This window comes from Halichoerus grypus, chromosome 2 (assembly GCF_964656455.1).
Source record: "Halichoerus grypus chromosome 2, mHalGry1.hap1.1, whole genome shotgun sequence".
Lineage (NCBI taxonomy): Eukaryota > Metazoa > Chordata > Mammalia > Carnivora > Phocidae > Halichoerus > Halichoerus grypus.
In genome coordinates, this window is record NC_135713.1 from 190,135,971 (window position 1) to 190,148,127 (window position 12,157).

A 12,157-nucleotide genomic window follows, 5' to 3' on the forward strand; every position below is an offset into this window, starting at 1 on the left:
GGAGCCCACCTTCCCCTCCAACTCTCAAGAGGCAACATCCAAGACCCAGGGTTTGGCTTTTTATTGACACAAACACAAAGGCAGCTTCGGTAGAACAGGGTGGGGTACACGAAAGCAGAAATCGCACTTCACACGTTTCGTCCTCGTTTAGACAATGAAGAGGCTGAGCGCCTCCCCCCACCTCCCACCCGCAGTGGCTGGGCAACAACCCTACCTAACTCCGCATCGGAGAGCAGGGGGAGTTACACCCCTATGCCAGGAAGTCCCCACTTTGGTTCCAGCGGCCCAGGTCCTAAACCACCCCCCCTCTCTATTCTCCTGTTCCATCTCCCCACCCGTGTAAACAAAGTTTGTGGCTGAATTTGGAAAAGCTGCCCCCCCTTGCTCTGAGAAGGCTGTGGGCCTCCCTTGACGACGCGGGAAATGTGCTTTGATTTTTACTTTGGTCCCAGAACAAGAAACAGTTGGCATTGCCCCTCAGAGCCCTGGCTGGTAAATACCACACTTATCTGCGAGGCCGAGAAAGCTTCCCGCCTTCTTCTCCTCCACCTCCCACAGAGGAACGACAGCGCCAGAGAGGACGCGCCACAGACCCCAGGAGGCTCGGGGCTGCCCCCCCCCACCCGCGGGCACACACAGATTTTTGGCAGTGTTGCGGGCCTGGGAGGCAGGAAAACCCCAGCTCCAGCAGAACGAGGAAGGCACTGGGGGGTACAGGGGTGGAGAAGGAGTGAGACAGGGACATCCCCCCACACGCACACATGCACAGGTTTTCTGTTGCTAAGGCACTGAGAACAACTCCAGAGAACTCAGTGAAGGGTGGGGAGCCACCGGTGGGGGGGGGGGGGTGCTCTGTGTCCCTCCCACAGTTGTGACCTAGGGGAGCAGGTCTGATTCCCACCCTTGTTGTAAGAGGCAACCTTGGTTACGAGGGGCAGAAAACCCGGAGATGGAAGAAGCCCAACTGTGCTTAAGGAGATGGGAACAAGAGGACAAGGCCATGCAACGAGGCGACAGAGTTCAGAGGTGGGCACTGGTCGGCCTGGGTTGAAGGGACACGAGGGCGAGCCAGGGACATGCTGGATTCACGAAGATTGGCCCCAGATCCTGAGCTGACGTTTCAATTCTTTGGGGGTGGGGTGGGGGTGGGGCAGGGGCAGGAGGGGGAGATGAGGCCGAGGGGGAAGCACACAGAACTGGACGGAAAGGGAACGGCTAACCTTGGCACAAAAGCAGCACAGCAGGCCCAGGGAAAGGGCGGGGGCAGGAAGCAGCCGGCCTCCCTCTGACCCTCCCTGTCCCCTTGGCAGAGCCCAGACATCCAAGTGGTCACTTCCCAACCTCTTCCGAGGGCAGGAAGGGGGGGAGGGGGCAGCCCTGCCTAAGGAGACAGAACAGGGCAGGGGAGAGGTCATCAGGACGGAGACCTTCGGGGGAGAGAGGGCAGAGCGTGATGATAGAGGGTGAAATGTGAGAGAGTCTGGTGACCAGCACAATGCGGGGCCCCCCAGCATCTCTCTTCCCGGGCCCTGAGGGTCCGCCAGCCCCCGCCCTAGTTCTCCTTCTCTGGTCCAGGCACCAGGAGGACTTTGCCCACATTCTTCTTCTCCTGCATCTGCCTCATGGCATCCGCCACCTGGAGAGGAAGATGAGACTCGGCTCCCAGGGCCGTCCGGTCCCCTCCAGAGAGCCAGCAGAGAGGAGCCAGCCCTCCTCTTCCCAGGAACCCCCGTCCTGGGAGCCCCGGCCTGCAGGGGTCCCGGCCCAGCCCTCCCCGCAGCCGTCCCACTCACCTTCTCAAAGGGCCACACGGAGTCGATGTGGGGTTTGATGCGGCCCTGGTTGTACAGGGCTAGGAGGCGGGCCACCACGCCCCTGACGAGCTCCACCTCACCCTCCAGGTAGCCCAGGTGGAAGCCACACACAGCGCGGTTGGCTGGCAGCAGCTGCAGAGCGCTCACGCTGAACTGGTTCCACCATGTGCGCGCCAGGGCCACCAGGTTGCGCTTGGGGCCCGTCAGCAGGTTGGCCATTCCTGCGGGACGAGGAGACGCGGCCTGTGAATCCAGGTGCCGGGCACGTCCCTGTCCCAATCCACGCTCATCTCCCTCTGTGGGCCTCTCACAATCAGTCACCCACAGCGGCGCTCGATCCCCCGCCTGCTGGCTGCCAGGCCCAAGTGGACTCCGGGCCGACTCAGAATTGCCCTCATCTTTATTTGTCGATTTGCGTGTGTGTGTGAAACAGTTTTTCAGATGAAAATGCAGCTTGCCCAAGAAGCCCAGGAGGATAGGACAAAGGAAGGCAGACTGATGGGACTTCGCATCCGGAATAAGCCCCAAACGGGAGCACAGAAAGAACACAGAATTCAGTGTGTGTGACTCGCAGGAAAAGCAGGGAATGAGAATGACAGCAGCCCCACCCCGGAGGCAGCAATCTGAACGCGTTCCCCGGCCCGGCCTAACCCTATAACCCTGGTGCTCGCTCGGGCAGCGCAGTCCCTGGGCCTCTGCATCCTGCCCTTCAGACCCCCACCCTCTCCACCCCCAGCCCGCCAACTCACCATAGGTGACCACCTTGCCCATGGGTTTGAGCACGTTGTAGCCCTTGGCCGTATCTGACCCCCCCAGAGGGTCCATGACGATGTCCACTCCTGTCACAGAGCAAGGCAGGGGGGAGCCAGGAACAGCATCAGGAGCCACAGATCTGGAGTGCCCCTCCCCGTCCTGGGCCATCCTGCCCCCGCCCATACCCCGACCCCACCTTTGGGGGAGATCTTCTTGATCTCCTCCACGTAGTCAGTCGTGTGATAGTCGATGGGGTGTGTGACCCCGTTCTCCTTCAGCACCTCGTGCTTGCTGGCCGAGGCCGTCCCGAACACCGTCACGTTCTCCACCGTGCGGCACAGCTGCAGGGCGGCCATACCCACGCCCCCTGCAGCAAGACACTTCCGTGAGGCGGGGACGCGGAGCCACCCCGCCACCGCTCTCCAGTCTTGCCCCTCAAGGACTCTGCTCATCACCTTCATTGGGCCTGGGCGCATTTTGAGGCTTTCTGTCCTCACAACCAGGTCCAATATCCATGACTGGGAACTGGGGGGGAGGGTAGCTGGCAAAGGAGGGGGTGCCGGGTGAGGGGACGTCGCTTTGGATAGCACACCAGGCTGGACCTGGTGCCTGAACGTTACCACGGCAACAATACTGCAGAGGCCTCTGGGAGCCAGAGGCCGAGGCAGCCTGGTGTTGTCATGACGACCGTCCAGACAGGCTGCAGGGAAGGGGCCCGAAGGAAATCTGGGCGGGGTAAGGAGGGGGGATAAAGGGAGGGGGCCTGTCACCTGCGGCCATGTGTACCAAGACGCTCTGGCCGGGCCGTAGATTGCCGAAGTCGAAGAGGACCATGTAGGCTGTGATGTAATTGACCAGCAAGGCAGCGGCTTCCTCAAAGGTCATGGCCTCAGGCATCTGGAAGGTCTGGGCTGAGGGCACAGTCACCTCCTCCTGCCACATGCCTGACCGGATCAACACCATCACCCGGTCCCCTACCTTGAAGAATGAAAGAAGAGCATCATTCAGCGCCTCGCTCATCCACCCACTGGCGATTTATGACCTTCTACTATGTACGAGGCCCTCTTCCTAGCAATGAAGTAGCAAGAGAAGCGGGCACAGTCCTCATGCTAATCGTAATAATAATACCATGGAAAACAGTAACAACTTACCCTTACTGAGTGCTTACCAGAGGCCAGGCCCTATTAGAAATGCTATAATAAGTTTATTACATATAAACGCTCGATTAATCCTTCCCGGCTCTTTGAGGTAGATATTGTCCTTATCTCAACTTTACGGATCTCATGCTTCACTATTGTGTAAGATCGCTGAATGCAAGAAGCTTATAGTTAGGGCAGCATGAAGTATTGTTAAAGACATCAAACTCTTTTAGTTAAAAAAATGGGCTCTGCTGTTCACTGACAGTGCGACCTTGGGCAAATAAAAACCATTTAACTTTTTTGAGCCCCAGTTTCCCTGTCTGTAAAGTAGAGCAATTATGAGGATTAAGTGGCAAAAAAATCATTTGGTAATTTTTAGCTCAACGTCTGGCACAGAATAAACAGTTCGTAGTATTAGGTAATAACAATGATAAAATGCCCGTAAAAGTCTCTGAACCGCTAGGGCTTGTGCAATCACCCCACCAGAAGCTTCTGAGCCAGCACTGGGGGCCCAGAAAACACCTTCACCCAGAGCCAGGGGGTTGGAGTGATGGACAAGGACAGCCACACAGCCGCAATCCAACAGGAAGAGCCATCCCACCCCCCCCACCCCCCCACCCGCCCCAGCCACCTGCACAAGAGCCTCATTGCAGGAGGGAAAGGGAGCTAGGAAAACAGAATCTTTCCCTCCAGCTTAGCATCTGGGGTCAAGAGGAGGGCAGAGGAAAGGGGGCAATCTCTGGAAAAAGCAAGGCCTCTCCTCACTCTCTGAAGGCCATGGAGAGAGAAGTGTGGGTGCTATTCCAGGACAATCCGGGGCTGTTGTGGTCCCTGCCAGGAATGATGGGAATTCTGTATAGAGACTTGGGATCCATGGAAAGAAGGCATGGGACTCCCACACACACCCCTTTTCATGTCCTCAAGCCCCCACACTCCATTGACAAAGAGGACTGAAGGCAGGCTGGGATCTTTCCTTGCAAGCACTGGTCTGAGATGAGGTCTGGGGAATGGAAGCATTCCACTCTAGGACTCAGGACTAGGAGACTCAGAAATAGCCCAGGACTGCTGGAAAGTGCAGTGTTCAGCCAGGGTTGTGACCAATCTGGCCCAGAACAAGGCTCACCTACCCAGGCTAAAGGCGACCCCTCAGCCCATCACAGGGCAGGGCCATGAACCCCTCCCCAGTCCAGACATCAGGAGGGAAGGAGGGCTCTCCCCACAGAATCCAGCCTCTTACATCAGGTTCTTGCCCTGGACAGGATATCCTGTATTTACTAAGCGGAAAGTGTGGGGAGGGAGGTTAGGTGGGTGGCCTTCAAACATGAACTACAATTCTCCCCCCACCCCTACCACACACACACAAAATTCCTCTTAGCACCTTCTCAAAAGTGGGATTACTCAGAAGTCAGTGGAAAGGGTGGGGCCAGAGCTGGATGGAGGCAGAAGCCCTTTAAGGAGGAGATGTTGGCATGCTCAATAAATTCAAGAATTCCAGCTCTGGGATCTGGGACTAGCAGGTCCTGCAAGAGAAAGGCCGAGTCTGAGGGGGCCTCTCTTGCAGGGCGCTGATTCTAAAAAGAAATCCTCAAACAAATGATGTGCAAAGGCTTCACCCCAGGTCTCTCAAAAAGTTTCTCATTTGGAACTCTTCGCTGTCCGGGTTTGTGGCCAAGATTAATGATAAACGAAAGGAGAAACAGACCGGCAGAGCTGGGCCAACCTGCTCCCAGTGCCACACCCCCCCCACCCCAATCCAAATGGGGTTTCTGAGGCGAGGGTCCTCCCAGAGGAAAGCAGAGGCGTTTCCCCCACCCCCGCCCCCCAACGGTCCCAAGGGCAGCCTGGGGTCGTGGCCCGCCGGCTGAGTCACTGGAGGAGGAGACAGTGCAGTCACGGGATACAGAGAGCTTAAGACAAAGATCCAGAGACCCAATCTCGCCCCCACCAACCCCAAGATCAGAGTGGCAGTGTAAGGCCGATGGGAGAGCGGGTGGCAGGCTCCCTCTCCTCCATGATGGGCGTGCCTCGTCTCTTCGGCCCTGCTCTGGGAGGGGCCTCCTCACACCCCCACAGACCACGGGGCTGCATGTGACTGGGGCTCTGGCAGGGTCATGCGTCCCCGCCCAACACGGACTACATAGCTCCTCAAGCTCCCTCGGGGAAAAAGGCACTAATCGGTACCCAGGGTCACAGACCACAATTACCCAGGGATTGTTTGGTGGCAGAGGTACAGGTGTGGTTTTAATCGGGGGGGGGGTTGGCAGGGGGCGGAGGGGGGGGGGTAGTTGGTAAGGTCGTTGTGCGCATGCGCTTGGGTGCCTTATTGTGTTCCCCCCGGCCCCAAACCACCACCCACGCCGCCGCTGCTGGGCGGCGGCCACAATTAGAAATGGTTAGGGAGGGGGCGATAACTCTATCTCCACTACCTACCCTCCAATATTAACCCAATTCCCCAGGGCCCTCGTAACACAGGCTCCTTTCCAACGCCTTCCATGCCCGTCTGCCCGGGTCAGTGCCAGTTTCCTCCGCCCGGCCACACCCCCGACCCCCGCCCACTCGAGCCCCACTACCCGGTGGCCCGGGCAGCCTCTCCCTGTCCTGCCCTGTCCCGCTCACCTTGCGGTCGTTGACTCCCTCGCCCACCGCGATCACGACGCCGGCGCCCTCCATGCCCGGAGTGAGGGGCAGCGGCGGCAGCCGGTCGTACAGCCCCTGCCGGGCCATAAGGTCGGCGAAGTTGAGCCCGCAAGCCCGGACGCGCAGCGTCAGCTGGCCGGGACCGGGGGCCGGGGACACAGCCGGCCGGCTCTGCAGCTTCACCTTGTCGTAGCCGCCGAAGCCGGTGAGCACCAGGCACCGCAGCGGCGGCGGCGGCGACGCGGCGGCGGCCCCCTCGGAAGTCGCGGATGGCTGGGCGTCGCCAGCGGCCTCGGCTTTCGGGGGCTGAGAAGAGGCGTCTTCTCCGGCCCCTGCTTCGGCCGCCGCCACCACGGTGGCCGCCTCGGCTACCTCTCTCTCCGCGGACATGTCTGGGACTCCCGACGTGCGCGCAGCTGGACCGAAGGTGCACAGCTGGGGAGGGCGGGGCGCGCGTCGGGAGGAGCCGCGGCTGCGGACTGCGCGCGGGAGGGGCGGGGCCTCGCGGGCCGACTTAAAGGGCCAGGGCCACCGCGCGGGTGTTGGCAGGAGCGCGAAAGGTGGGAGACCAGGAACGTCTGGAGAGAGACCCGCGCGAGGGCATTCTTAAGGTCATGCAGACTGCGACTTACTTTGCTTATTTATTCATAATAAGCCTTATGCAAGTTAATATGTAAAAGGACAATCTGAAGGACGATCCCAAAACCTGAGCTTACATCAGATTTGTGGAGCCAGCCACCTGTGGACTGGAACCCAACTAAGTTGCTCCTCAGGCTCTAACTCTACCCATATGTGACTCATTCGTGTGGTCTTGCAGTGGCAACTTGGAGCAGGGAGACCGAGTCTTTAAAACTTTCCATCTGACTGTTAAAAGTTCTGTACCTCAACTTTCCCTTCTGTAAAATGGTGATGATATTGCTTGCTCTAAAAGATAAAATTAAATCGAGTGTAACCGATTTAAAGAAGCGCTTTTAAAAGGTAAAAGATGCCATGCAAACGCAAAACAGTGGTGTGATTTATCGTTAGACTCCGGATCAAGCCTTAAATGTCTCCATCAGGCCTGTCATTGTGAGCAATTCAATTTTCCTCTTCCTCCCCATCTCTGTCTCCCCGAAGTATCCACCAGAGGACGCAGCTCCCCCAAAACTTTCCACCCTGGGCTTGGCTGGAGAAACTCAGTCCACACTTCCCTGCTAGTCCAGGCCCGCCGTTAAGCCACCCCAGCCCCAGACTAGGCCGTCCGTTGCTATGGGGACGGAAAGCCATGATGTCACCATTGACCGGGTGGGTGTGTTGGAGTCCATACCCTCATTATCCCCAAGACTCCCTGCCGGGACGTTGAGAGAGGAGGGGTAAGACCTAACCAAAAAGACTCCCTCCTCCTACCATCTCGCGCCCCCTCCTGTTCAGGGAGTGGATGGCTGCCCCCGCGCGTGTCCGCACTAGCACACCGGCGTGCACGCGTGGGCACACGGAAGGCCCGAGCCTCGCGCGTTTGCCGCTTTCACCCTACCCCTCAGAACTTCGCCGAAACTCTGCCCCGCGCCCCTCTCCAAGGAAGTCAAAACAGTCAAATAAGCCCGGCTCGGCCCGCCCCAAACCTACAAGGGTTTCTCAGGTCACCCCCATGCTCTGGAATCCTGGTCCGGGCCCTCGGCTTCCCCGGGCCCCGCCCAGCTCCTCTGAGCCCCGCCCCTCCGGCTGCGCGGGCGGGAGGCGGGGCCGGGGGCGCGGCCGTCGGGCTGGGGGCGGGGCTGGGGGGGGGCCGCGGCCCCGGGCGGGGGCTCGGCGCGGGCCCGCGAGATGCCGGTGTCGGCGGCCGGAGCGGCTGCAGCTGCAGCGGCGGGGGAGGCGGCAGCGGGGCCCCGGAGGGGGGCTGCGCAGGGGGCCGGCGCGTAGCCGGGACTATGGAGGGGCAGAGCGGCCGCTGCAAGATCGTGGTGGTGGGGGACGCGGAGTGCGGCAAGACGGCGCTGCTGCAGGTGTTCGCCAAGGACGCCTACCCTGGGGTGAGGGACCCGCGTCTTGGGAGGAGGGCGCTGAGGCCGCGGGGATGGGTGATTAGGGCCCTAGGGACGGACCGATACGGGTGCCGGGGTAACCAGGGTCGAGAGAGAAGGGCTCGGAAAACCAGGGACCGAGGGAGACGTTGGGGGCTCTGGGGGACTGCAGAGGATTGGGGTGGGAGGAATTGGGGAGCAGGGTGAGATGAATGGGATTTGGGATAACCAGAGGATCCAGGAGGGGACGCTAGGGGAATGTCGGGGGTCCTGGGCATTGGAGAGGGGAAGAGCTAGGGGCTGAAGGGACCGGGAGGGGGTCTGGGAACCTAGCAGATATTCCGCTGAGGCAGCCGCTCCTGGGATCTCCCCTTTGCCCAACACCAGACCAACTTGTGTCCAGGGGCTGGGCTGGACCGTGTGTGGGAGTGAGGAAGGCATTTGTCTGGGATGAAGACTGGAGGATCTCATCTTGACCCATCCCTCTCTGCAGAGTTATGTCCCCACCGTCTTTGAGAACTACACCGCGAGCTTTGAGATCGACAAGCGCCGCATTGAGCTCAACATGTGGGACACTTCAGGTAGCCAAGTCCCTGGGGTCACCCTGACTTCCTAGGCCCCCACCTTGCCCCTCCCTTGGCTAGACTCTTAGGCTCCAGGTAAGCCCAGCCCATCCAATTTTAGGAGGAAGGAAAATCAATTTTCTGCTTAAAGCCGGGGAAACTGAGGCAGAGCTTGCAGAGACACAGAAATCTTGTCCTGAGAGAGAAAGCCCAGTATCCAGTCCTCTCAGCTGGATTCTGCCTACCTGGGAAAGTTGGGAAGAATGGATTTATTTTGGAACATGTTTCTTAGGAGATAGGGCTGGGTTTAGAAAAGACATTTAGAATTTCTTTGAGGGGTGGGGAACTGCTTCTATAGACTGAAGTGTAGAAATCTGAGATGTCCCAATGGGTGGGAGAGCTCTGCCCCTGCCCCTCCTCCTCCTCCAAAAAAGGGAGGAGGGTTTTTATTTTACTCAGCTCCCCTGGAGGGCTTTAGAAGATGTCTGTCAAAGCCCAGAAAGCATATGCAAAATTTTGAGAATGTCCAGAGATTTCATGAGCTTCTCAAAGACTCAGAAAAGATTAAGAATGATTACTTTTAGAGAAACCCCTAGGGAAGTGGAGAGCTGTTTTCTGCCATCTAACCTCCCCTCTCCCTGCTCCCCTCCTTGGAGAAACCCAGACTCCTTGAGGGATATTAATAATTGCTCTTTTCCATTCTCTGTTCCTAGCGTCCCTTGGCCAGGATTGGTAAGGTCTCCCATTCCCTTCCAGGCCTCCCACCCACTCAAGACCCTCATCTGTCCCCTCCCTCCCTGTCTTCTCTCAGGTTCCTCTTATTATGATAACGTCCGGCCTCTGGCCTATCCTGATTCAGATGCTGTGCTCATCTGCTTCGACATTAGCCGACCAGAAACACTGGACAGTGTCCTCAAAAAGGTGGGAGCCTGGGGAGGCAGCCTGGCTAGACTGAGGGGGACAGAAACCATGGTCCTGACACAACATGGGTCAGGAGGAGGGAGTGATGTCTGGGGCATGGTCATCAGCTGGAGAGTGTGTGAAGCTCTCGTCCTTCCCCATCCCTCTCACCCCCCCACCCCCTGCTTCCTGAAAGTCTGTCCTCAGAGCTGGATTCAGCATCTGGGGGAGATAGAGGAGGGCAGGGAGAAGTACTCAAGGGATTCCTTATCCATCCTCCGCATCTCCTTGGGTGTGGGAGCCCCAGATGGAGGGGATGGGAATGCTGCTCCAGGAGCTCAGGAGAGCCCTGTGGTCTCCTCTCCAGGCCTCTATTTCCATGAGAAAAGCCCACGTTGAATGGACAGAAGTCAGCTAAAGCAGCCCTAGTTCCCAGATGGGGGAGGGAGGGCAGATTGGTCTGTTCTCAGGAGCTAATTTGGGAAAGGGGGTGGGAATGGGAAGGTTTCAGGCCGGTAGACGCTTTATGGCGACTGAGGTAGAAGCAGGGCCCCTGACCCCACAGCCCCACCCCAGCCCTTTCCTCCCTCCCCATCTCCTACACCCCATCCTGCTTCCAGGCCAAGCCCACCATTCCTACCTTCTTGCTTGCATGGGAGAGTCCAGAGGGGTGCATGGTTTCTGCATGATGTGAGGAAGGGTGTTCTCCTGGCATGGAGCAAGGGTTCACCGTGTGCCTCCTCCTACCCCTCCATAACTGTTTTCTTCCCCCAAATAGTGGCAAGGGGAGACTCAGGAGTTTTGCCCCAATGCCAAGGTTGTGCTGGTTGGCTGTAAACTGGACATGCGCACCGACTTGGCCACACTGAGGGAGCTGTCCAAGCAGAGGCTTATCCCTGTTACACATGAGCAGGTGGGACTCTTGACCTCTGACCTGGTCCCAGCCTAGACCTCTCACCTCTGCCCCTCTCTATCTCTGATTTGAAAACCACCCTACTTGGCTCCTCCCTTGCCCTGACCTCTGACCTCCGACCCCATCCCTTGGCCACACCCCCACGCCCTCAGACTCCCTGCCCCTCGCTGAGCTGCAGGCTAAGCCCCATAACTTCCTCCATACACTCCATCCTTCCAGGGCACTGTGCTGGCCAAGCAGGTAGGGGCTGTGTCCTACGTGGAGTGCTCCTCCCGGTCCTCTGAGCGCAGCGTCAGGGATGTCTTCCATGTGGCCACAGTGGCCTCCCTTGGCCGTGGCCATAGGCAGCTGCGTCGTACTGACTCACGCCGTGGACTGCAGAGATCTGCTCAGCTGGCAGGCCGGCCGGACCGGGGGACCGGGACCGAGAGCGAGATACACAAGGATCGAGCCAAGAGCTGCAACCTCATGTGAGGGGCCGGCGTGGGGCAGAGTGTAAGGAGGGGCGGTGAGGGCACAGCTGTTCCCTGCTGCACCTGACTTCCGGACCGCCTGACTCTGGTAGCGACCTCAGGGCAGGCCAAGGGAGCGCTTCTCCTGGGCAGGAGAGCTGAAGGCAGAAGGGTGTCACCATTCCCCACGTCCTCATCCCCCTCCTCCCCACAGCAAGTGGAGGAAGCCAGCGGGACAGGCATCTGGGCTGGGAGCTGGGCTGGGGAGGGGGTTGGGGAAGCAGGCATGGAGCAGTGACTTTGGTTGAGTCTTAGTCTATGAAGGGTGCCTTCCCTCCCCACCCCCGGTATCCATATCCTGGCCCTGGCTTCCTTCCCTAAGGAAAGTGTCCATTCTGTGGCCTTCCCTTTTCCTCTCCTTTCCCTTCCACAGCTGTTCTCACTCATCCTAACCTCCAGGCAACACGCACTAAATTAAAAAGCAAGTTGAGAAGCCCCTCCCCCATCTACCCATAGTCCTAGCTCCCTCAATCCCTTCCCCCAGCTGTCCCCAAATAAAGCCCATGTCCATGGAAAACGGCTGTGGCTTTAGTTTTGTTGCTTTCTAAAAACCCAATCTACCAATTTCTAGCAGCAGGAGGGGGGAAGTTAGACTTCAGGAAGAACTTTCTTGTCTGTGCCCACAGAGGAAAAAAAGCCATGGGTCGGATTAGCAGTGTCCTTTTAGGAGCCAGAGGTGGGGGAGTGAGGGATCATGGGAATATTCATCTCAGTTAATGAGCCAGACAATCCTAAGGCCATTTGGGGGTTTTAAAGTGGACTGATGTGCAATTCATTCCTCAGCCCAGCTGGGGCCCCCTGCTCGAGTGGGAGGGGTCCTGCTGAAGTGGTCTAGGCCCCTTGTACACCACCTCCACCCCCAGCTTGGAATCTGCTGGTGCTCTAGGAGGTGTGGGGGTAGGGAAAGTTTCAAAAACCTCCATGTC

General features: G+C 58.5%; 2 protein-coding genes across 3 annotated transcripts; one reads left to right on the forward strand and one right to left on the reverse strand.

Moving 5' to 3' along the window:
* Positions 1-46: 46 nt before the first annotated feature.
* On the reverse strand, positions 47-6,733 carry VAT1 (vesicle amine transport 1). The gene is made up of 6 exons (XM_036095533.2): positions 6,323-6,733; positions 3,338-3,545; positions 2,764-2,934; positions 2,564-2,653; positions 1,794-2,035; positions 47-1,636 (listed from the first exon to the last, which is right to left on the reverse strand). The coding sequence occupies exons 1-6, from the start codon at positions 6,731-6,733 to the stop codon at positions 1,553-1,555; spliced, it is 1,206 nt and encodes a 401-aa protein (XP_035951426.1). The 3' UTR covers positions 47-1,552.
* RND2 (Rho family GTPase 2) lies at positions 6,635-11,748 on the forward strand. Of its 2 annotated transcripts, none has more exons than XM_036095543.2 (5): positions 6,635-6,770; positions 8,837-8,924; positions 9,718-9,827; positions 10,585-10,719; positions 10,939-11,748. In XM_036095543.2, the coding sequence occupies exons 1-5, from the start codon at positions 6,732-6,734 to the stop codon at positions 11,191-11,193; spliced, it is 627 nt and encodes a 208-aa protein (XP_035951436.1). In that variant the 5' UTR covers positions 6,635-6,731; the 3' UTR covers positions 11,194-11,748. The 2 variants fall into 2 exon arrangements, with proteins under 2 accessions (XP_035951436.1, XP_035951435.1); XM_036095542.2 differs by lacking the exon at positions 6,635-6,770 and adding an exon at positions 8,198-8,352.
* Positions 11,749-12,157: the final 409 nt, after the last annotated feature.

Coding starts and splice junctions, on each gene's coding strand:
- VAT1 (XM_036095533.2), bottom strand. CDS start 6,733: ATGTCCGCGGAGAGAGAGGTAGCCGAGGCGGCCACCGTGGTGGCGGCG. Junction 3,546..6,322: donor AGGGAGTCAACGACCGCAAG/GTGAGCGGGACA, acceptor TCATTCTTCAAG/GTAGGGGACCGGGTGATGGT. Junction 1,637..1,793: donor CCGTGTGGCCCTTTGAGAAG/GTGAGTGGGACG, acceptor CTTCCTCTCCAG/GTGGCGGATGCCATGAGGCA.
- RND2 (XM_036095542.2), top strand. CDS start 8,251: ATGGAGGGGCAGAGCGGCCGCTGCAAGATCGTGGTGGTGGGGGACGCG. Junction 8,353..8,836: donor CCAAGGACGCCTACCCTGGG/GTGAGGGACCCG, acceptor CCCTCTCTGCAG/AGTTATGTCCCCACCGTCTT. Junction 9,828..10,584: donor TGGACAGTGTCCTCAAAAAG/GTGGGAGCCTGG, acceptor TCCCCCAAATAG/TGGCAAGGGGAGACTCAGGA.